General features: G+C 32.8%; 1 protein-coding gene across 1 annotated transcript in view; it reads left to right on the top strand.

Annotated features, from left to right (window-relative positions):
• sick (sickie) overlaps positions 1-25,714 on the top strand; it is a 573,525-nt gene that overhangs the window by 48,899 nt on the left and 498,912 nt on the right. Inside the window, exon 2 of the mRNA XM_085946480.1 lies at positions 8,109-8,203. Coding sequence (XP_085802606.1) covers positions 8,159-8,203 — 45 coding nt within the window. The 5' untranslated portion in view covers positions 8,109-8,158. The remainder of the gene's footprint in view (positions 1-8,108; positions 8,204-25,714) is intronic.

The following is a 25,714-nucleotide window of genomic DNA, read 5'->3' as shown; positions in this document are numbered from 1 at the left end:
AAAAATATTGGAGAAATCCACGACGTCGCTTAGTAATCGAAGTAATAGATACCTACTTTGATTTAAGAAACAAAAATCGATTGCCAAAGTAGCTTGATTTAGAAGAGCGCTGATGAGTAGGTATTAAAATTGACCAATAGTTAAAATTTGTCGCAATTAGTATGTCATTCCGTAGCATATTGGTAAATGCGACGGATAGAGCGTAAACCCGCGAGATACAGGGTTCGATTCCCAGTCGGAGTGGCTTTTTTTTTTCAAAAAAGATTTTTTCTATTGGGTTATAATATACTCTCTCAGAAAGAGTTTTTCAATATTATGTATTTTCAATTATTAGTTATTTTTGTTATATTATAATAAATTATGGTACATAGTTGTAAATTCGGCCGATGCAAATGAGTTCTGCGGAGCGGTCATTTGACAGAGAAGTCTGACATAATCTACCCTCAACCTAGGAATCATTTCATCATCATCATCATCATCAATAGGTTGCATATTAATCTTTTAGGGTTTTTAAAGCTTTCATCCCGGTATGCGCGAGGCTCGCCGCTGCAATTGAGAAGTGCCTAAAGGCTTTAAAGTATTTAAACATTCGTTTTAAACTCAGTTGATTTACTCAATGGATGCTATTGATTACATATATTATATTACTAAAATTTTCCATGTCTTCCCAGTACATACGTGCCATTTATGACAATATACGATTATTATAATATTTATTTGATAATATTTAATATTCTGCGAGTTTGTAATATTGCAATTGGCATGTGTAATAATATAGCCTCGGAAAGGGTCCCGTTTCGTAATAAACTGCTTCAATTTGTATGGAATTCGTTTTATAGCCTCCGACACGGGTGCCTTATCTTGGCAAGGCATACCTTCACCATAGACTATTAAAGAGAAACGCAGGGATACAATTTTGGCGGGATCACCTGCCATATCGATTCTATTCTCTATGACTGGAGATCAAATCGTATGGGCATGGTTTGACAGATGAAATTCGATTATTTGAAATCGCCTAGAAAATATTCAACATGTTATAATATAGCAAACACATAAATTGTTATTATTCGTTCTATACAGTTGAAAGTAACGATTCGGTGGTTATTATAGATAGTTTGTAATACCAAAAAACATACCTACGCATTATAAAACTATTTTTGAAAAAGTTATTCAATTTATTGTGCATTCAACGACGAATATATTCTTATATTTTACGACTTATTCATTGAATAAAAAAAGTTATTACCCATGATTATTATTAATACTTTTATTTAAAATAATTACAAGATAAAGAGAACTTTTTATATACTTACAACGTTTTTAAATTTTCTGTTGAATTATTATGCTCAATATGCTCAATATGCTCAAACTTGTACTTGATATGAAGTAAATAAAAAACAAACAAACGAACAAATATAGAATACTGAAATGTCATTTTGATTTCCATAGTAACGCACGTATATATTAATAATTTAGTTGCTAAGACCACCCAGTTAGCAACCAATAATAGTGAATTGGATTACGGATTTCTTCATAAATAACTTTTCATACAAAACAGAATTAACTGAAAATGAATTCAATTCTACTTAAAGATGGCTAAAAGTATTAAAAGAATGCATTGGCATCGTGTTCTGATATATTCTAAGAGTTTCAAATGTCTACCTAGTCGGGAAGTTAGTTAAAAATCGATTGCAAGATTTGTACTGGATAAGCAACCACCGGACAAACAAGAATACGAGCTGATAAAAACGTTGTAAAAATGTAAAAACTAGTGAACGTTACATATTATTGTCAATTTTGAACATTCACAACATGGCGTGAAACATAACAATAAGTACATCATACTATTTTTCAAAAGCAGTACTTGATAATAATATACAAGTACTTACATATAAGGAAAGCGCGTAATGCGTATGAAAATTATTGTTAAAGATAAAATCTGTCGTGGTATATTATATATTATGCTGAAAAATCACTATAAACCAAAATATATAAAAAACAATATAACTATTTATAGTTGTGTTGTTAACCGGTGAGAGTCTTTCGATTAAGAAATCGTCAATATATATTGTGTACAGCTGAAATGGAGATGGGCGGGGCACATTGCTCGCCGAAAGGACGGCCGCTGGACAAATGCTGTCATCCAGTGGTACCCAAGGGGCACGAAACGGCCACAGGTCGCCCTAAAAGCTGCTGGATTGGCGAACTGGTAAAGTTCGGCGGAAATACGTGACAGCGAATGACACAGGACCGAGGAGTCGAAAGAAGCTTGGGGAGGCTTTCATCCAGCAGTGGATTGACCCCGGCTGATGATGATGATGATGATGATATAAGCTATATTAAGTTATATATTTTAATAAATTATGAGAATCTTGATCATTTACTTAGAGGCTGGTTATTCATAAAGAACATTTCTGAAAAAATATTCAATGTGCGATTGGTTTGTCGCATGTTTATTTATAGGTTCACCATAGTAGGGTCTACTCTAAAATGATTGGAGTAAAATGGTTGACATTATTATATTAATATGCGATAAATGTATTATATTTGTAAATATCTTTATTATAATTAAAACAAATACGTATCCGTGATAAACTCTAAAATTAGAATAGCCGCCATTTTTGGAATCCAGTCAGGTTGAGCCCAGATATGACTAGTTTTTTGTATTTAAAAACAAGTTGATTTACAATATTATTACTATCGATTGTATTTATAATTAGATAAGGGTTTTTACTAATTAGGTTTTTTACTAATACGTTAACTATTCATAATTTGTTTGTTGTAATAGGTTTTTTTTTATTGTTGACCCTTGACTTGATAGGTAGGTAATGGAATTTTTACCTACTTTATTATATTGATTTATTATATAAGGTAGGGTTAAGAGTGTTTGTTATCAGTGTGTGTTTGCCTTTGGTGAGTGTACACAGCGCCTGAAGATGCCGAAAGGCGAAACCCGGGTTGCGAAAAACGACTCAAATGGAATAGTACAAAACTTAAATCCATTAGAATTTAAGTTGATTTATTATTATTTATGCTATACGGAAAAGTAGGTACCTAGTTGATAGAGCACCCGTTTACGCAGTGGAAGCTAACTCGAATTCCACGTCTTACAAAAATGTCATGATGTTCTGTTCAATATGTGTTTGATTCAGAGTAAAGGCTCATTGGATCGGGTGAATGGCTTATACTCATGTACAACATAACTCCGCTAATTGAATTCTGCAAATTTTATTTTAATCCATTTATTGCATTGAAATTTTCATTTTCATTAGTAATATATTTCACATATTATTATTTTAAACAAATCTTTCGTTCTCGTATATGAAAATTATCAACTATCTATCCGTCATTTATATGTAAGAAATAACGTATTCCGAACCTAACTTCTCGCGATAACATTTTCCGACTCCCAGGTTGGTGACCGTTTTATGGTGAAAGCCTGTGTAATCCGGATCCGTGGGACAAGTTCTCGGGTTTTAACCCAAGGATCTGTTATTAGTCCCCCGGGACAGAGCTCGGAGAACCTCTGAGGGTCCGCAAGAGATGCAAACATGACGTACTTTCTCATTTATGTAATCCAGGGGAGTTGGCTATTTGACGTTGTGCGTACTGTTGCGTATCCACTGATAATAATATATTAAATATATTTTATTTCTTAAATATAGGTGGTGAATATATACAAAAATACATATATGTAAATAATAATAAAATTGTATAAGTAGTTAAATTGTGATAATATCTATATTCAAATCAAATCAAATTTATTTATTTTACATATAATGAACATAACAAATTAAAAATTCAAAGCGTTCACGACATGACATACAATTAGTGTTTTAAAATAAAAATACATTGATATGTGACTTAATAATACTATAAGTAATAAAATAAGAAATAAAATAAAGCAACAAAAATAAAAGTAGATGGAAGCACACAGAGTGAACTATCGATATACCCTATCTTAAAAACTCATAAAACAACGTCCACCTAAATTCACCCTCACGTAAGTGGAATATATCAATATCCCAAGCAATTTCATTAAACATGGTTATTGCTCTCCCAATTGGCATCACTAATGGCATGTTAGTTCAGCACCTATTATAATATTGTAAAATAATATATTGTATTATATATAGGTATAAAAGTCAAATTATGTTTGTTTGATTTCATTTTCCTACTTGTTCCAAACTGACATCTACGTAAATACGAAGCTTGTTTGTTCAAATTACATTTTCTGCCAGTTCCAATTTTGAATTTTCACTACAGATCGATATCAAGATAAAGTTTGCATTTATTTTGGATTCGATTTTATTGTTATGTTTTTTAGCTGTCAGAACTATTTTCATTTTTACATGTCCTTGCAGAAATTTTAACATTCAAGTATATAGTTATTATTGTTTTGTTAAGTAAGATAAGTGTATGACGATATTATATAAAGCGACCTCGTGCAAAGCTGGCTACTTCAGCTAGTAATCAATATAAATAAGTTCTCAATAAACCGACCATATTTAGGTAAATACTAAAAAATTAAAAAGATAAACTTTCTAAAACCAAGAGATATATTTGCTTTTTTAATCAAAAAGTGCGATTATGAATTAATATTATGACCGAATATTCGACGAATCGAGGATAAGAGACATTTTAAATGTTAAACAAACGAAACATCATTATAATAATTAATAGTAATAGTTGTGAGTTTTTTCTTAATTGCATTAACGTGGAATAAATATAGAGACATACCTATTAAGATTATGGTTGAATTTATAACAAAATGCCACAAAAGAAGCAGCATTATAATAACATCCTGATCAGTGACTTAACAGTCGATGACGGGTTGTAGTATCCAGCAATAACTTTCTCCAAACTTGGCTATTTTATGACTGCATAATTCTTGGGTTTCATTTTTCATTAGGAATCAGTTATTGGGTGATTTAATAATGTATTATAAAGTCAGAAACTTGACCAGTGACATCGAGAGAAGCCACACGATATTCAGTTTAAATTGTTAATTAAATATAATTTATTCATGTACTAAGCGCAGACCTTATATATTACCTTAAAATCTCTTATCAGATAAGGGATTAGTTCCAATCGCATCATAATCAATTACAGGCACCGTAGGTAGCTGCGTAGCAATCATCCATAGTAAACACAACTGTTAATTACTTATTGGTAATTATTATTGTATATCTTTATCATTATTTCAAGTAGTATTATAATCAAATCTATTGAAAACTATCTTCTATTAGATGAAGACATAATATGTGTTTTCTTATCTATAATTTTGCGAGAAGTACCTACCGCTTAAGTTACCGTAACCGTTAGTTTACAAGATATTTTTAGCTACACTTATATATTTAGGCCATGGCCCCCACATCTTGAAGCGGACCCCCAGGCTACGATCTTTGGCGGGCCCCCCTACCCATCGTTAAACATAAAGGCAATGTCCCGCTCTACAGTAGCGTTTTCCAAATGGTGTACGCGGTAAAATTAATATATTTAGTGTTTTTTTGTATATTTTAATTTTAATAGATCCATTTGAATTATGGAGTTGTCGGATATCAATACACAATTAAAAATTGCATCGTCGAACCACATAATTTTAAATAATAACATCATTGAAAGAAAATAGCGCCGCAGGCGACTTATTTATTATTAGAGCAAATTTGTAATGTGTGTTTATCTCACTTATTTGGTCGACTTGCCACACCGGGCCCCTCCTGAGCCTGGGCCTCTAGGCTAGAGCCCTGTCAGCCCCCCCCTTATAGGGGCCATGATTTAGGCTCCATCTATATAAAGGAATTTTGTTCGATGTTTAATTATAAGTAAGGTAATTAACATAAATATTATCGATAAATAGTTAATTCTAATGTATTATCGGCTATGTTCTTTAATAAATCTGTAGTTAATTAATTAAGTAGTGTTTTGTTTGTGACATTATATTCTCGCCCTGAAGGTGTTGCAGTTATGAAATATAAAATATACCGCGCGTACGGTGAGCGTAATTGGAAAACCCGTTAAGGATTTTCCGGAAAGATCCCTCCTAAGGAAAACTGCGCAATTTCAGGTTTTTCTGAATTGAATTTTCTCCCGTCGGCTTGCGTGTGTGTTTAAATAAAATGTTTTCTTTGACGATCAGATTATTTTGGTTTTTCTCTATTTATAAAATTTTGAAATTTAATATTATTTTTTCATCTTTTATAATATTTGAGGCTTTACTTTTTTATTACGAGAATTTTTTGTAAATTCAGCTGTATTATAATATCACAAATTCCAAGCATTGATACTTTTATTTTCAACTTTTGATAATATAACTGAGTTTTTTGATTTTATTTGAATATAGGCATTTAAAGGCTATAAAATAACCAACAAAATATAAAAAGACGGTAAATAAATAAAACGAAATAAATGCATCACAAAACAGAATCCCAAATCATACAGTCACATAAAAAGTCATAGTGAAACCGGCTAGGCCCAATCCACGTAACATCTTCCGGTTCAGTTAAAGGTAGCTCTCCTGCTCCAGTGTGTAAGACATTGGGTTCTCACAATATATTTATGTTGTTTTATCAAAGTCTGTGTGTTTAAGTAATCGTTTCGCTTTTAACTACTCTACTTATGTGTCACTACACTACTGTTGTTGGGCCTCCTGGCATATTGTGGTGTTAAAAATAATATATATGCATGACTCTACAATGCGCTCCGTGGTATGATTCTCATCATACTCGCAAAATGGGTACTCTTTTAAGCCCTACTTACGTACCATATAAGTACGTCAGGAATGCCCATGCCGGATTCGGTTTCGCCTAAAGTCACGAGCTCATCCATTGCATAAATTGGATTCGCAATTAGAAGGCAGTTCCTCATCTCCGATGCTTGAAAGTCTCGTCACTAAAAATCCTACTCATTCTCAATTTGAAACAACTCTTCTTCTACAATCTAAAAAGGATTTTTCAAGCGAAGACGTTTTTCGGTGGAGGCATTAATTTGTCAGTATTGAGCGGGAGTTTTGTACTGTTTTAAACTTTTCATATTATTTAGACAACGTGGTCATATTTTACTGTATTTTTGGCGTACTTTATAGCACATGCATTTTTGAAAGCGGTGGCGTAGTGGCTTATAGTTTTTTTATGTGATTCGTGCGGTTATGGGCAGTGATGTCCTGTGGGGGTAGGCAGATTGAGCGTCGCTTGGGGGCGGCACTTACTTGAAGGGCGGCAAATCGAGGAGAATAATTTGGAATATATATAAAAATGTACCTAAACTTAGTAATAACGGAAATATCTTTCCACCAGCTCACTGGTTTAACAGGACTGTAATTTTAATGTCGGTTTCGCGATGTCTAGTTTACTTCCATTATCCTTGGGAGAATTATATTGGAATTATAGGTAGATACATACTTTTCTAATTAATTTATCCAATTATTTTTGCCAGGCACTCGCGAGTTTTGAAAGTAGTCGGGTGTATTTTTAAATGTATCTGAAACCGTGGACTCGCAATATTGTAAATTAGATTTAGTGGTATATGTTTTGTTAGTAATTTATCCATTCAAAAAAATTCTTAGATATTGGAGTCATGAAAAGATGATAAAAAATACTGTATAAAAAATGGGGCGGCATTTTGCCGCTGCCTAAGGGCGGAATTTTGTCTAGGGACGTCACTGGTTATGGGTACCCTTTAACAAACACTAGTTACAAGCTAATACGGTCTCTATATTCATACTATATAATTCGTTAATGTTGGAAGTGTAAGAGTATGTTGTATGATACTCACTATTCCAACTTCAACTACTGCATTTTGGCGGCACAATTTAGGTGTAGACAACCAAGTCCGAGGAATTTTCCCGACCCTATTGGTTTATCGCGTAAATGTCATATTCTACGAACTATGCCTAAATTGATATTATCATCTTTGGTATTTTTTTCTAATAAATGAATTTAGATTTACATGACATTTACTAATTAGGAATTAGAGGAAAATTACAGAAAGTAAAATACTTATTATATATTTTACAATGAGTTGAATAACAAACTTTAATATTGTGTTAAAATCAAGCTGTCATTTTTTTCAAGTATGTTACTCATATTGGTAATCGTTTTATTTTTCAGATAGTGATTTGTGATTGAAATCCCGTTGTAATGGGGATCAAGAATCTGCAATGGCCTCCCAAGATCCAAAGTACTCCGCAGAAGAGACTATTCAGGTAAGAAATACATACACCTTTCACTAATTACTTAATCAAACGATAAATACTAATAATAATAATCATGTATATTTTGTTTACTCAACATTAAGTAAGTACCTATCAATCATTAGAATAAAATGTTTCTTTTCTTTCAAATTTTAAATACTTTTTAGTTGTTTCATTATTTACCTACTCTTTTTATACGCACATCGTTTCAATTTCCGAGAAGTTCTTCATTGTCTATACATAAATTTACTCGACGGAGGGTGGACTTATTAATATAAATGTATTGCGTTGGTTATATTATATATACCTACCTATTTACTTTTACTGGGCGACATTAATGTATGCATATTGAAATATGTTTATTCTTATTAATTAATTACGTTAACGTGTATTTGATTAGTATGACAGGGTCTCACACGTATTCCTACTATAAACGATTAATCAACATAGTTTTCCATTGAATATGAAACGAATTTTCTTTTACTGTTTTAGTATTTACTTATTAGGTTTTAATATTGTCTCCGTTACCTGATTAGTCCATATATTGACTATGAACTTGTTCTGAATCAAACATGACGCGGGATTTGAACCAGCACCCACAGCTTCGTAGAAGGGCACTTTGAATATTCTCCCTAGTGATTCTGTGAGATAGAAATTATTAATTAAATTTAATTAAACTAGTTCTCTCATCATTCTATGACAGTTTGATGTTTTTCAATAAATATCTGAACAAAAAACATACACACATCCTGATGAAAAAAAAACGGTATGGTCAAAGTAAATAAAATTGGGTGAAAATTCATTATGTAGATAGTGTTTTCGCTCGGTGATATTTTAAAATAATGATTATACTTTGAGTACAAAAAAGTGAGCAAATATTTTTCAAAACAAAAAAATGCAATCACCAGGCAGGTGTAAAATGGGGAGGCGTGGGTAATTCGCTGCTCAACCCAGCGGGTAATTTTAACATTACCCCACCCTACCTTGTTACACGTTATATATTTCTGGAAATATGAACGCTATCCGTCACGTACACCGCTGGTTTGTTAAGATTTATTGATGGGAATACGTAAATATTATATTATTATTTTATATGAATGTTGCGTTTTTTTTAATGTACCTACATATTATGTTACGTACGAAAAAATCAGCCACCGGTAATCAGTCATGCGTTGCCACAGTAATTAATATTATTTATGTGTTTTTTTGGTAACCGGACAAAACAGAACAAAACTTATCCTTACGAAACAGATGAGTACATAGTGATAAAAAGGGAGCTGAGTGAGTGAAAAGATTCTCTCGCTTGCCGTATGACGTTGCAAAATATTAAAAAACCTTAATACAACAATATATACACTATTAATAAAATTTGACGTATTTTTTTACATTTTAGCAATACAAGGCAGAATATTATTTTCCAATAGTTTGATACGGGTCCGCCGCCGTCTAGTAGGAATATACCTACATAGTACCTATTACTAAAGGCGGCGGTAACGGGGTGGAATCATGCGTCTAGTAAATTAACATGTTACTTTTTTTCAATATGGGGTTGAGTTCACAGCATAGACCTAATCGGTTGAAAAAATAGTTACTTAACTAATTTTTGAAAAAAAATGCATATTAAAAAATGTCTTCGGGACGTGGCCAAGATTCCCGCCGGTATATCGCTATTTCCGTTTTCACAATATTATGATTTATAAAAAAGAGTTTTTCAATACCATTTTTTCATAACCGGCAAATTTTTTAATTGGGTAGCTTAGAATAGATTGATTATTAGATATTATTGTATGAAGTATAAAATAATTTGTCATTTTTAATCATTTGATCAGTATTCGAGGGAATATTCTCATTTAGCAGAAATCAAAAACAATTAATTTTTATTGGCCAATATGACGTTGATTTGAATACGAAAACTATAAAAATAAAGTTTTATTTTTTGAACGGTTTTATTTAAAATTTTATTATTTTCATTCAAAGCACATTTTTAGAGTTAAAAGCATTTATATTGAAATACACTGTTTATTAGAAAAAAATATTAGAAACACCTTGTTGACGGCATTTAGAGATTTATGAAGCAACTGGGTAAAATGTTAAACTGGTAAAAGAAGAAGTAGACGTTTTTGAAAGAGGGCAAGACCTATTAAGCAGTAACGTCCCGTGGTGGGTTGCAGGTCATGTGTTGGCACATAATGAAGGGTTACGAATGAAGGAACGAGTACAAATATTACAGCGTTTAAGAGCAGTGGTGATTTTCTATAAAACGGACGATGCGGTCGCTTCATTAGAAAGTATCGATATTTTAGTTTAAAAAACAGTACTGACCACATAAATTGTTATATTGTTTCACCCACTATAATGCATGCATTGTAATGGCGATTTATCACAAAGGTGCCTCCAAAACTATCAGCGTCACAGACCTCCTTGTACCTAAAACCACCACTGTTTGAGAGTAGGTTTCGTGAAAATGTTCTGTTTCTCAGTATAACTCTAATTTGTCTGTTTAAGATAGCCTAAAATAAATAATAAAATAGAGTGTACCTAACCTATTAGTATGAGCTTTTCCATTCAGTTAATCAACAGTATATAAATAATAAATATATTATGTTTCCTTTTTTCGGTTTACATGAATATTATCGATGGTGTAAACTTTAAAACCTTATAATAAAACATATCAATTTTGCACAGATCATAAAATTGACCAAAGACCACAGTTATTATAAACACTGAATAAGTACAGCGCTCTTCCATTGGATTCCGTTCGTTTATTATGTTTGCACAGTGGGTTGGGCGACTGGGGTGCAGTGTGAACGCGGGGTAATGCGGTGAAATATAATGGCGTCATGACCCACGTCGGGCGCTTAATGAACCGGCGATTCTCAATGACTATCACTACATACTCAATTACCGATGCATCGTGATTTTATCCCCAGATATTTATAGTCATCTACAGCCACGTTTTTAAATACCCATAAGAATATTTATTTCGCTACACGAGTCATAACTTTATAAATCACTTAATTGATTTTTTTTATGAAAGCGGATGTAGTAGTAGTTTGGCGGACATTTTTTTTTAAAATTACAAACATTAGTTATTTATGTCGACAGCAGTTTTGTCTATTTACTGTTTCCAGTGACGTCTCGTAGAGGTAAACAGGTCATGCGTTGCTTATAGGGCAACAAGTAAACGGATGAACAAAAATAATATGGGTAGTTTTTGAGAGTAGATTTTACAGAAAATATATTTTTACATACATCAATAATTTGAGCCTAATGAAAGAGGGAAGCATTTAAAATATAAAATAAGGACAAAACTTTACCTAGGGACGTCACTGCTGCTTGTTTATGAAATCTATTTTCATACTCCGTGGTTTAGATTGATAATTACATTGTAATATACTGCACTTCATATAATTTCAGTTAACCGAAGGGATATTGATTTAATATAGATATATTTCAAGATTAAAAAAACAAAGGTGTTATTTTAGTAAAATTTATAGTATGCTTTATGTTTGTGATGATAAATTAAACTAAAAAATATATAATTAAAATTTAGTTTTCAAAATATTGTTTTCATGACATATGGCGATAAACCGTAAAAGATGTTTCTAAGCTGACAGTAATTAATTAGCCCCTCTTTGAAATCATTAAGTCCAGCTGAGAATGCCATGCGATCAAAACCTTTGAGCGTCGTCACAAAAGCGCTGCAGATAAAGCCTGTGTACCCCCAACAGTGAAAGTGACTTCATTTTCATCCCCAAAAGCCTTTCCCTATAGCCTGCCGACTCTGTTCCTGCCTCCCTTCCCCTTGTCCTCTTGCAAAATAACGTGAAATGCAACCCTCGGTCTAACACCTGTACCAAAACGTCGAGTACGAGAAGATTGAGTATGCTACTGAAAAATTATTTACAAGGTTATAACAATATATAAAAAATATTAAAATTGACAGTACCCATGTTTATTAACATAAACTACAGAATAAATAAAAATGGCTTTCCTTATTTTCTACAATACATAAAACAATGGATATATTTCATCAGCTCGAAAAAAATATATTACCTATCATAATTTTTATCGATTTGTATTCGATATATTTAAATATCAGTATATGTATGTACAGAAACCTTTCAATGGACGACAGAGAGCTATGATTTTTAATTTCATTTCAAAGGTGATGTGGTAAAAAGTGACGTAATTCATATAGGTACGGTTGAGAGCTTATCGAGCGTATTAATTTTAGTCCATAGATTATTACTTTAACCAGGAACCTAATTACCTAGCCACGAAGAACAAAAATAATAAGGTTTACATTTTTAAAATAAATCTATATTTCTTTTTATCAGAGTTCATATGGTTAAATATTACCTTGTTGATTGAGCGTTATCCGTTGTTGATTTCCAAAAAGGTTTCGTTAGGTATTCAGGCGAGTTGTCACTCTGCAATCTGGGAGGCGCCTGTTGGGTTTTTTTTTGTCAAACCTTGCTTATCACAAAGCCACGCAAAATATAACATTTAAAATGATGCGATACAGTACCTACTCTACGAACACATTATTGTATTGTAAATGTACATTACACGATATTGCCAACATAATATACGTAATATGCAACTTAATTATTTTTACTCGAGATAATTATACATTATCACTCGTAGCTCTAAATTTATCGTACTATATCAGGTGAAAGTATTACCTTCCTAAAATTCAGTCGCGGTCACACTCGCGATTAAGGCTTTCAAGCGGAAGTTATGTGCCTGAAAAAAGCACAGTGCTTTGAAAGCTTCATGATTTTTTGTTGTTTGGCTATATAACTAAGTACACATGAATATGACTAAAACTATGTAAAAACTAAGAGATATTACAGTACATACAGAATATTACAAACAATCTTATTAGATTAATTCAATTGTTTTAACTATACTGTATCTAACTAAAACTAAACAAAATGTCCTCGTCCGGTATGTGTAAACATTCTACTTGTTTATTTACTGCTTTATGATCTTAAACAAATATTCACACTAGAATGTACATTAAAAATTGCTTAGACCAGTGATCTCTAAACTTTTTTGGTATACGAGGGTGGGTCAATAATTCCTTAGAAAAAAGCATTAAAACAGTTTTTATTTTGTATTTTTTTTTTATTTCTCAACATAATCTCCTTGGAGCTCAATACACTTGGTTAGACGTTTCTCAATTTTTTTTAAACCGTCAGAAAAATAAGTTTTCGGAAGGTCCTCAAAATAAGCATTTGTCCGATCGATGACTTCTTCATTTGAAAAAAAACGTTGTCCACTTAGCCATTTTTTTAAGTTTGGGAAAAGGAAAAAGTCACTGGGGGCTAAATCTGGCGAATACGGTGGGTGGTCGACCAATTCGAACTTCAATTCTTCAATTTTAGCCATTGATCGTAAACATGTGTGAACACGGGCATTGTCCTGATGAAAGAGGATTTTTTTCCTGTTTAAATGAGGCCGTTTTTCTTCAATTTCGTTTTTTAGCTGGTCCAATAAAAATGCATAATAATCCCCTGTTATTGTTTTTCCTTTTTCCAAATAGTCAACGAAAATAATTCCACGTGCATCCCAAAATACAGTAGCCATAACCTTACCAGCTGATTTTACGGTTTTCGCCTTCTTTGCACATGGTTCGCCTTTCGCAATCCACTGCTTTGACTGTTCTTTCGTCTCGGGAGTATAGTGGTGTATCCATGTTTCATCTACAGTCACAAAGCGACGAAAAAATTTATCCGGATTGCGTTGCATGAGCGACAACAGGGCTTTAGAGGCCGCCACCCTATTGCGTTTATTGTCGACTGTGAGCAAACGCGGCACCCATCTTGCAGAAACTTTTTTCATGCCCAATTTGTCATGTAAAATAGAAATGACGCTACCTTTTGAGATCCCTGTAACCTCAATTATCTCACTCAACTTTAATCTTCGGTCGCTTAACACCATATTGTGGATTTTATTGATCATTTCTGGTGTAGTCACCTCTACAGGACGTCCTGAGCGTGGTTCATCCTTTGTTGATGTACGACCACGTTTAAATTCATTTAACCAGTTATAAATAGTTGCAAGTGAAGGAGCAGATATGCCGTGAACTAAATCCAACTCATTTTTTATTTCCTTTGCTGTTAACCCTTTTATATTAAAATGTTTAATAACAGCTCTAAACTCAATTTTCTCCATTTTTGTAAACAAGCAAATTTTTTTTTAAATGTACGAAAATAAGAAACAACAACCCGACCAATCTGATTGAAACTTCGCAGCATACTGAATCGGTAGTGCCGCTGCATGAAAACAAACCGCTTACAGTACTAGTCGCGCCACCTATCGGCTTTTCTAAGGACTTATTGACCCACCCTCGTATCTTAGACCGAAATCATAAACAGTGCATACAATTTCAAAAAAATCAATAATGATAATTATTACGGGAGGGGCAGGATTAATAAAATCTAGCAGATGGAAAAGACTTCCGCAATTTAACCACGCCTTCTATTTATAGCTTCGCGTCGCTTCAACCATATTATTCTGGGTAGATGTTCCATACCCAGACACTCTGCACTTTGAGTCTAGCGATTAGTGCATATCCTGTAGCTATAACTACGGGTATTATAAGTGGTTATTTAATACGCGTGGCCTAAAGGTGATAATTAAAAGGGTATCCGTTTGTGTCATCCTCGGTGTCTTGTCTTGTAGACATGCCGCATCAGTATATTAAAGAAAATTTTGGTTGCCTTCGCTTAGATGGTTGCACCAATTCGAAAAATACATCAATGCCAAAAATAGAGAGGCCAATCCATTGAGAAGACTGTTCGATAGCCAGATCATTCGGGTCATGATCATCAAGCATGATGTCACGGCGAACTAGAAGAAGTAATATTCCATTTACGTAAATAATTTTAATTTTATTCGTTCGGTCTGGACGCAGACCCCCCATTATGTGCGCGCCTACCCTAATATATCGCACCCCCAGTAAAATACTGTCGTAAGTCTGAAATGGGCGTTTTCGAGTTATGGATGTGGTTGGATTCGTATTTTTTTTTGCTATTTTAATAAAATACTATCGTATCTCAAACTCAAATAGTGTCGGAGAGAAAGCACTTAATACAGTACATTACTTTCCGAAAATCGATAATAAAATAGTGTTGTAACTAAGTTACGACAGTATTTTACAAGAAGCTTTCTAAAAAACTAAAACAATACTTTTCAAAAAAATACTGTTGTAACTCTGTTACTACAGGAAAATCTTGAGATACAGCGTAATTTTCTCACTAATTGCATGGATATTATTGTTCCAAAGTATTCAAACAAAAAAAACTGGAAGCAGCAGAGGCAACAATTTTTGTTATCAACAATTAAATGGAAGTAAAATACAAGAAGTATGCAAAAAATACTTTATCAACACATTTGGGGTGAGTGAAAGGTACTGCTCCACTGCATGGAAAACAAGAGATCTTCTTTCCGGAACGCCAATTCCAGAACAAAGAGATCACAAAAATCACAAAAAAATTAGTGATGTTTAAAAAAATGATATAAGAGCTCACATTAAGTCTTTCCCAGTGATTGAGTAACATTATTTGCGTGCACAGACGTCCAAATTGTATTTAGATGGTAAATTAACAATTGCTGAAATGTATCGGTTATACAAAAAACAACAAGCTGACAGCAATATGCCATTTGGAAAAGAACACTATTATCTTCTTTCGACCATGTCCGATCCTAATAGGATCATATGGGCCTCCACAGAGTGGAGGTTTGTATTGACAGATTTTTGTTTTTACGAGAAATGGATGTCAGCCACTTGCTCAACCTATTAGGTCCATACTCTGACTCATACACAAATTGAAAAACAATATGTGTACTAGCCAGACCCAGGATTCGAACCTGGGACCCTCGACTCTATAGGCCGGCATTTAAGCCACTCGGCCATCGTGTCGAATTTTATTATGATTTTTTGCTTCTCTTCCAAGTGATGTTTAAAAATTAAAAATCGTATGTAAAAAATTTATTTTCCCATTAAATTAAATAATTTAGTATTTTTTTGTTGTTTTGAACTAATAATTGTATTTTTCTTTTTTTTTCAATAAATCTTTAAAGATTGTACCATAACTTAATATTTTGAAAACCTTCCTTTACAGTGCCCAACAAATTAGTTGAAATTATTAGAGTGATGGTAGGGAAATTTACATAGAAAGTATTGAGTTGATTCAAATTTTACCATGAAATTGTCAAATATCCTAATAAAATACAGTCGTAACTCAGAAATATTCAAATATCTCCGTTTGTATATGTTTTAGAGAAAAATGATGAATACAGTTGAAAATAGATCATGTTTTTCCATAAAAATGAGTAATAATTTTTACATTCAGACTTTTCCTGTATTTACAAAGAATATTTGAAACTTCAAATGGCTCTCCTGCAAAATGCCAATTTTTGACTTACTACAGTATTTTACTGGGGGTGCGATATATACCTATTATAAATCGTAAATATTTATATATATATATATACAATTTAGTTGAGCAGAGATCTACAATAAATAGTACGAGTACATTTTGTAAAAAATAAATACGAATGTCATCATACAATAAAATAGTAACCAATTAGGCGCATATTATTTTTATCCGTTACAATTTAAAAATATAGTGGGTCTCAATTAATTGGTCCTGCTGTGATGCCATCTGAAACTGCGATATGAAGGTTTGGTTTCTGGTGACGTAATTTATAGACGACTATTATTAGATAGATTAGATAGATTATAGATTAACTTATAGACGGACCGGTAGTAAACGATTAGAGCTGCTGGATAGGACAAAAATTCAAGGTTCAGGTTCAAATCCCACTCGGTCCAATCTTTTTTTCTAATTGTTCCAGCAAGAAAAGCATGCCTTTATTGTATTACTTCGTTGGGACTATATGACTGATCCACATGATTTATCATTTGGCTAGCTTTCTCGGACTAACTTCAAATCTACCGTTAAGCAGTGTTGGTAGAATAGCCGTGGCACTGTTGATTTGTTCCATCATAAAGGAGCTAAATACACTTAATATAAATGATAATAATAAATAAAAATTTGTAATAAAAATTATAGCTTAAAACTTTGATTTCGGTAGGATGAATACAATACTATAATAAAAATAAATTAATACAGTGTGTGGGCTATTTAAAACATTTCTTAGTAAGTGAAAGATGTATTATATAAAATCTACACCAGACTTAATATTCTTAAGTAAGAGTATAATATAATAATAATTGACAAACATAATAATAATATGTTTTTACAATATCTTGTATATGAATAAAAAATAATCATCATTGCATAAAGAATGGGCACATTGCAACTATCTCAAATTTCTTCTCATTGATAGAGCTGATCTTTTGACCCGCTGAGTTCAAATGCCTTGCGATTGTTCCAGTAACTAAAATACCCATTTACACACTACAAATACATTGCTTTTTAATATAATTAACAGATTAATATAACTAAAGCTATTTCAATCACAATATATAAAATTAATTTCAAAATATTTATTTAAACGAGATTATTTTATAAATTTTGTATGGTATTTACTTTTTATTACATAATTTATACTTAGTATAATTCTTTGTATTATAGATTTACACATGAAGTATGTTCACACTTGTGTTTTCCGATTAATTTATCAGATCCAAACTGAGAAATATTTAAAAAGAGATAACATACATTTTAATACGTTATAAGTTTATTAATACTTAACTAACATGACGTTCCACCAAGAATTAACATTAAAAATAGTATACAATATGGAAAATAATAGGTACCCCGCGTTAGAATTGTAAGATATTTATTTTATTTTATAAAATTGACCATCACCATTAAGCATATTAAAAAAAACATTATTTTATATATCATTATTTAGATAAATAATCGCCTAGTAATCTATGTAAATTATTAGTGTCCAAAGCATGGCCCCCACAAAGGGGTGGCTGACAGGGCTCTAGCCTGGGGGCCTGGCGTGACGAGTCGACCAGATAAGTGAAATAAACACAGATCACAAATTTGCTCTAATAGTAAAAAGAAGTCGCCTGCGGCGCTATTTTGCTTCAATAATATTAATAATTTAAAAAAATTGGTTTTACGATGCAGGTTTTAACTGTGTGCCAATACTCCAAAATTCCATAATTCACATGGATGTACATATTAAAACAACAAAAAATCAAAAAAATTTACCGCATACGCCATTTGGAAAACGCTACTGCAGTGCGTCATACTGCCTTTACCCTTAGCGATAGGTAGGGGGCTTGCTTCAGTATGTGGGATCCATGGTCCAAAGTAAAAGAATCAGGTCACTTTTTAAATTTTACAATCTATTCAGTGTCACCATCAAAAAAAAAATTGCTACAATTATTATCATTTTAAACATCATAAAATGTCCATAAATCGCCGTGTATTTCGTAGTACGCTATGAATAGTATACATTATACTATTTCAATATCTTAATTTTTTTTCTTGATTCAAAGTAAAACAGCAAACTCTTTTGATTTTTGCTAAGTTGCGCTAATTTTTAATTAACGTCTTATTGTAGAGTGGTGACCATTTAAAAAAAGATGGATGTATGACCTCGACTATACCAATGCGGTGAAACAATCCATTAAGTACCTTTTCTTAACTAAGAACTGGTGTGAACCACACAGAATGGCTTGGCGAATAATACCAAAGTTTTTATTTCTACGTGACGTTAACGGTCGTAGCGAGGCGGGTACTAGCGGAGCCGATAAGTTAGCTCTACGGGAAAGTTTGGCAGTGAAAACTGTAGCGGTATCTTTCACGTGCAGGCTACGACCGTAGAGGGTCTACGACAGAGCTTCCAACAACTTTCAACGACGTGGGTGAAATGAAAACTTAATAATATATTTTAGAGCTACATTATGTAATGTATAGTGACCGTATAAAGTTATATGTGGACAATAAAGTACGTATATATATCTCTTCGCGAGAGGTAAATTACGTTATGTCAATATTGACAATTTTACAGGAGAGCTAAAATAGGGACTTGAACATCTGGAATTTTTTTGTGATATGAATTTAGGTACGTAGTTTACACTAAATATTTGTTCATTAAATATGTGTGCGTAAGGTGTTGGACTTTCATCCAGGAACCTGAGTTTGGTTATCGGTGAGGTCACAATTTATTTTTTGTGATTTTCTCTAAGCCTGGGTGATAGTTTCTCTCCTATATTACTGTTTCACTACACTACCCTCCTCATGGCCTGTTGTAATATTAAAAAGAAGTATATGTGTGTGTATAATGTAATATACTTTAATTAGTAAAAGAAACTGGTTATGGTCAAAACGGGGGTCTTAAAGTTTACCACCGACATTTTTTTTTCTTTATTAATAAATAAATTATGAATTTCTGTTATTTATCACGTTATATAGTATAAAAATTTGAACCTTTTGGGATTCAAACTGACATATTATACTATTCGGATTAGTACTGTAAACCAATAAGTTACCGCTCCATCTATGACCCATGCATGGACTATTGTATTTAAAAATTGTGCAGACAAGTCTTGTGAATATTCTGGATTGAATGAAAGAATAATAATATAATAATTAATACAATTTAACAGTACTTGCGCTGAATGGATACTTTTCATTGATAGTTTTCAATCGTTTTATCTCATTAAAAAGGTCACTTTATGAAAATAGCAGCTCACAGGTTTAGAATCGCAGCCATAGATGAATCTATGTGCGCAAAACGTAGAGGGTTCTACGATTAATAGGGTTGGTGTTTATTAAATAAGTTTTGTATTACTTAACTCGCTGCGTCATGATTTCAACTCTATGTCGCCGTCCCAAAAGCTTTCATTTTTGATACAAAATTATTGTATCCTAGGGAAACAAAGAATTTTTTTTACCGCGTATTACGAAATAATTTAAATCTATGTAACATTCCCAGTTACGAGGGTAAGCTGAAATATTTTTAGTCACGTATAAAACCTAAAGTATGGTTGAAAATATTTTTATTTTTCAATATTATCTCTTTGAAACAAGGTAGACTTTTCCTAGTTATATGCAAAAAAATCAAGATCTTACAGTGCCGTGGCATGTGAAGAAGGCTGATGGATCACGAATTTATTATAAGCTATTGACTATTACACCTATCATTATGTACATTGACGTGTTGTTTCGATATATTATTATGCATTCAGATATCTTTCTCATGACTTCTTTTTCGGTTAGGTTATGGGGCTTTTGTAGAATCGTATTTTTATTATTTTACTATTAAAAAAATTAATTAGTATATAATATAATTCATTTCTAATTCCGAAATTAGATAAATCATTCAAGCGTATTATTATTCATGTTTCATTTACGTGATAAGGCCTCTGCTATTACCTTAAAAGTTTAGTAGAATCAACTCTATAACTTTGTAAATGTTTCCTGGAATAACTGTAATTATTAATTGCTTTCCAATGGATCTTCTTCAGCATCGTGATTTCTGTTATTAAATTTATAACGAATAATGGAGCAGATTCCGACAAAGTTTCCGATTTCATTTAATTTTCAAAGGATTGTTTCGCTGTGAAACCTTTAATAAAAACAATAATTAATTATGGATTAAATTACTGAATATTATCTATTTCAACAAAAATGCTAAGTATACCTACTAATTTTAAATAACAATCAACAGTAAAAAGCAAAGAGAGTTTTTTGATAATTATTCTTGCAGCCAGCATTGTCAGCATCCTGATAGCTAGCGAAGAAGTGTCTGAGTGATCTTCAGTCCCCCAAAATATAACGTTGTTTATTGACATGTCCACTAAGATGAAAGTGGGTTTTGACCACACAACAGATAATAAATAGAATACCGATAGGCTATATTCAATACGCCGCATGTCGATGCAGGCTTTTGAATGTGTGAGTGTCCTACAAAAATGAAGCACGCATTATGCATGTGCAATAGTGTGTGTAATACACCAACATTAAATGAGAGTAAATGCATCAACCGAGAGCAGTTTTCAGTATTCGACATAAAACGTATTCTTGACACGTGTGTAAGTTTAACACGGATTCTTCCTTACTCGAGTCGGTTACCTGCTATCGCCTTACCCGTTATGTATTTCAGTTCCCATTATTTCTGAGTTCCCTGGTTTTGACACTCGTGGTGCTTTTGATCTCGAAGCGTTAGCTCAACAGACGAATTTGTTTGAATGAAAATTGAGACGATTTCCGCACGACCTTGTTACGATGTAATGTGTACACTGCATTTGTATACATTGAATTTTACATTCTCTGCTAGACAATTATTTACACAATAATCAAAGATGTTTAAAAAAGAAATTACAGAATCATCCAATAAAGTGATGAAACTGAATACCAACGCCATTCAGCATATATGTTGTTAAATCTTAAACATTTAAAAGTACATACCTACCTATGAAATTTATAATAATACAAAAAATAATAATTACCTGTGCTCTGTTAGTGTTATTGCAGCTTTAGATATTTGTAATTTAAACTATTTATTTATATAGATAAACTGTTTTGACGGTTCAAAATTACTAATAAAAAGATGAAAAATAAATAGGTAATATTTGTTTTTATATTGCCCTGAAAAGTGCATTACGCAATTTTCGTAGATACGTTTTTATCGCAAATGCGTCCATTGCTATCCCTAGTAAAATGAAATGTAGGCTTTGCAGACTATCCCCCCGTGTTTACTACGTGGTGCAGCGCAATATAGCCTCGCTCTTTCTCATTGCAAGCCACCCCTCCTATTCACTACGTGATGTGGCGCAATACAGCCTCCGAGGAGGGTTCGCGGAGAGGGTAATGGCGCTATTCCTAAACTCGAGACTAAGGTTGTTGCAAGTTCAATGTCACAATGCCTACTTTCCATTTCAGCGAACGTTTAAGTACAAATTAAATATAGGCATTCGCAAACAACTAATAAAATTGTCGTGACTAAGTATACAACGTTTTCATGCATTTCAAATGAATTCTGGTATATCAATACTATATTGTATTACTAGTACCAAAATTAAATTTTATCAACGGAGTTATATAATTATGGGTCAAGTGACGGTTTTTCAAAACCAAGATATTACATTTATCATATTAAGGTTCTGTGATATGAGCTTATAGCCCGAAACAGCTGTCTACAGAAATACCTCAAATATATTACAATTAACAAAAATTCTTTGTTTTTTAAAACTACGAGATATTAAAACTATATTGTTTATATTTTATGCAATTATTTTATGCAATATTTTATATGCAATTAACTTGCTCACCTTGGATTAAAGTAGAACGATTATAGTTATTATTTATGAAAATTGAAAATATCTCAGCTCAGACAGCGTAGTTATTAAGACGATACATCAGTGAAACGGCAAATAATTTTCAACTATAGGCGCGACAAAATTTTGGACTCGCTGGCATTCGGAGAGCGAACGTCGAGGTGTGAATACGTCAATTTGTTTCGTGATGGCGACGGGGGTATTAATTCTTAAATCGTGTAAAGATGATTAAAAACGTTACCCATTTACTTGAAAAAGAAAACATGTCAATGAATATATCATTATTGTTACTAATATAACAATAAACAGAACATTAAATGGACGCATGTTGGATTTATATGACAAATTATATTTCTTTCGGCATGCGTCATTTGCACCCGCGACCCGAAATCCGCGCATCGCCTAGCCACGATCTTTTTAGACCATGGCTCAACTGAGGTATAGCCTTAAGTAATGGCTACATGGCTGATCTGTGTGTCGATACCTCAGCGGTAAGAGCGTTCGCTTGGTAAATTTAGGACGTGGTTTTGAATTGCACTTAGTCTAAGACACTTTCTAGGACTTCTTTGAATATGTCCATTTCTGAAGCTTTCATGCATTCATTGAGGTCTTAAGGCACACCCACATTGAGGTGCATGTCGCGGACTATCACGTGAACTCACGGCGATAAAAATGTCTATGGTTTCGTCATTTTACAGAATATTTTTAACGTGCACCATCTCGTAAATTCACTGAATAATGACACTGATGAAGAGTGCCTACTATAATGTATTAGTAATTTAATTATTAATTATTCATGCTAATTTCAATTAACTTTAACAGTTTCTACGTGTGCGTACGTAAAATACATGCGGCATGACATTCATAGATAATAAAACACAGCCTGCTGACCATATAATATACAACATTCTCATAGAAAATACATAATGCCAACTGCTAAAAACAAAAAATAACGTCAGTTTGACAGTTTGACGTGACATTCGAAAAGTGCATGCAGGTGCAGATGCGGTGAAGTTCAACGTGAAGTGCGCTCATTCTTGTTTTCATTATTACGGAAGATTTTTCCAACTGACAATGATTGTTTAAACGTTCAAAATGTGCTACGGGATGGGAGCATTAGTCTGATAAGATTTTAAACATCGGGAACAACGACATTACACACTTTTTCCCTCGTAGCGGCAGCCCGTGACAGCAGACGACAAGCACCGTGACATGCACCTCAATGTGGGTGGGCCTTTAATGTCAAATGTATGTTTCCATTGACAGTTCATTGTTTTGATATAATTTAGAAACCTAGTATATGTACGTAATGATATCATTTTCCACCTCATTCGTTGACTGTATAATACAGGGTCACGCTTACGTCACTATCATACCGACGTAGTCATGTGAATTATTCCAAGTTCATTTCATCTATCCGTTATATCTACTGATTTAGTGTCCATAGAAGTGGATTAGGAGTTCACTTAGTTAAAGTGTATATAAAGTTCATATAATAACTAAATCAATATTTGTCATAGACTATTAGAGTGAATTTAAAAATACAAAACTGAGGAGAAAAGAGTAATGAGAAAAATTGTTTATATTACTTTATTTTCATAAGCTAAAATGGTGCACTGTTTCTTGGCGTTTCGGGCGCCTTATCCCTCACACATCTTCAGCGCAAAAAGTGAAAACGCACTCGCGGGCGGCGTATGGATTTGCCATTTGACGGTGAGCATGCGCTGAAGTGGAGTGAAGGGGGAAAATCCTGTGAAAGCGTAGGTGAAAGGTGAAGAGGGGGGGAGAGGGAAGTTTGTAACAGCTGGTTTCTTGATCGCAAAAAATATGCACCAAAGTGTTGACACCTGATCGCTGAAAGAAGCGCACTTGATGGTATTACAATAGCATTACTATCATGGAAAGTAGTATGTACTAATAAATAATTAGATACAAGATAAAAAGAACTTTTTATATACCACGTTTTTAAATTTTCTGTTGAATCATATAAACTTGACAATTCTATGTATTAATAAATACTTTTTTTGTACTTGATAGAAATACTGAATAAATATAGAATACTGAAATGTCATTTTGACATTTTCATATTGTTTTCCATAGTAACGCACGTTTATATTAATAATTTAGTTACTAGGACCCCCTTAGCAACCAATAATAGTGTTTTACTTTTTACGATTTTTTTCCGAAACATACAAAGCAGAATTAACTGAAAATGAATTCAATTCTGCTTAAAGATGACTAAAAGTATTAAAAGAACACATTGTCGTCGTGTTCTGCTATATTCTGAAAGTTTCAAATGTCTAGCTAGTCAGGAAGTTAGTTAAAAATCTTCAATCGTCCAATACAAATCTTGGACAAACAAGAAAAAAGTTTTACTGGACACACAAGAAAAAATATTTACCAGACAAACAAGAATACGAGCTAATAAAAACGTGGTCAAATAGTATGTGCATAATAAATTACGATGATCGAATTGCGAAAAAGTTATTTATCTAATAAAACTGTCTCTTAGTTTACATTCAGTGAAAAAAAATAAAAGCTGCTGAAAACATACACATGATATCCATATGTACATACTTGTATATATATCGCCCACAATGGACGAGCGGCTTAAGCGTCGGCTTATAGTGTCGTGGGACCCAGGTTCGAATCCTGGGGCACGCTATATTGTTTTTCAATTTGCGTCTGAGTTAGAGTATGGAACTATTAGGTTAAGCTAGCTTATGATATCGGGGGTCCCGAGTTTGAATCCAGTATTTGTAAAACTTCACACTTCATTTTCCAATGTGTGTATCAAGAGTATGAATCTAATAGGTTGAGTAACTGGCCAACATCAATTTCCCGTAAAAAAAATAAAAATCTGTTTACACAAGCTCCTTAAGATGAACGTGGTGATTGATCGGTCATCGTGGGCATAATAAAATAGTACTTAGTGTTCCGGGAATTTTATTTACTTAAATTAATTAATTAATTAAATAAATAAAAAATAATTATTCAAATAAAAATGACATTTGGATACAACCGAATTAACTTTGACTAAGTATACTGAATTTGTGTAATCGAAAAATGGGATGCACATGAAACTCACTCGGCGGGTAGATAACTGACATACTCATCAAGTTCTAAAAAAGTACGTGGCAACGAATAAGTAAGCTTAGGAGAATGTATAGTAGATCCAGAACATGCACCCAATAGGTAGGATGAATGGATAATAACCATTAATTTTTCGTCGGTTTATA

Source organism: Rhyacophila brunnea, unplaced genomic scaffold (assembly GCF_057557595.1).
Source record: "Rhyacophila brunnea isolate RB1 unplaced genomic scaffold, BYU_Rbru_1.0 scaffold_2, whole genome shotgun sequence".
Classification (NCBI taxonomy): Eukaryota; Metazoa; Arthropoda; class Insecta; order Trichoptera; family Rhyacophilidae; genus Rhyacophila; species Rhyacophila brunnea.
The sequence above is the reverse complement of the archived record's forward strand: the minus strand, read 5'-3'. Positions and strand labels throughout refer to the sequence as shown.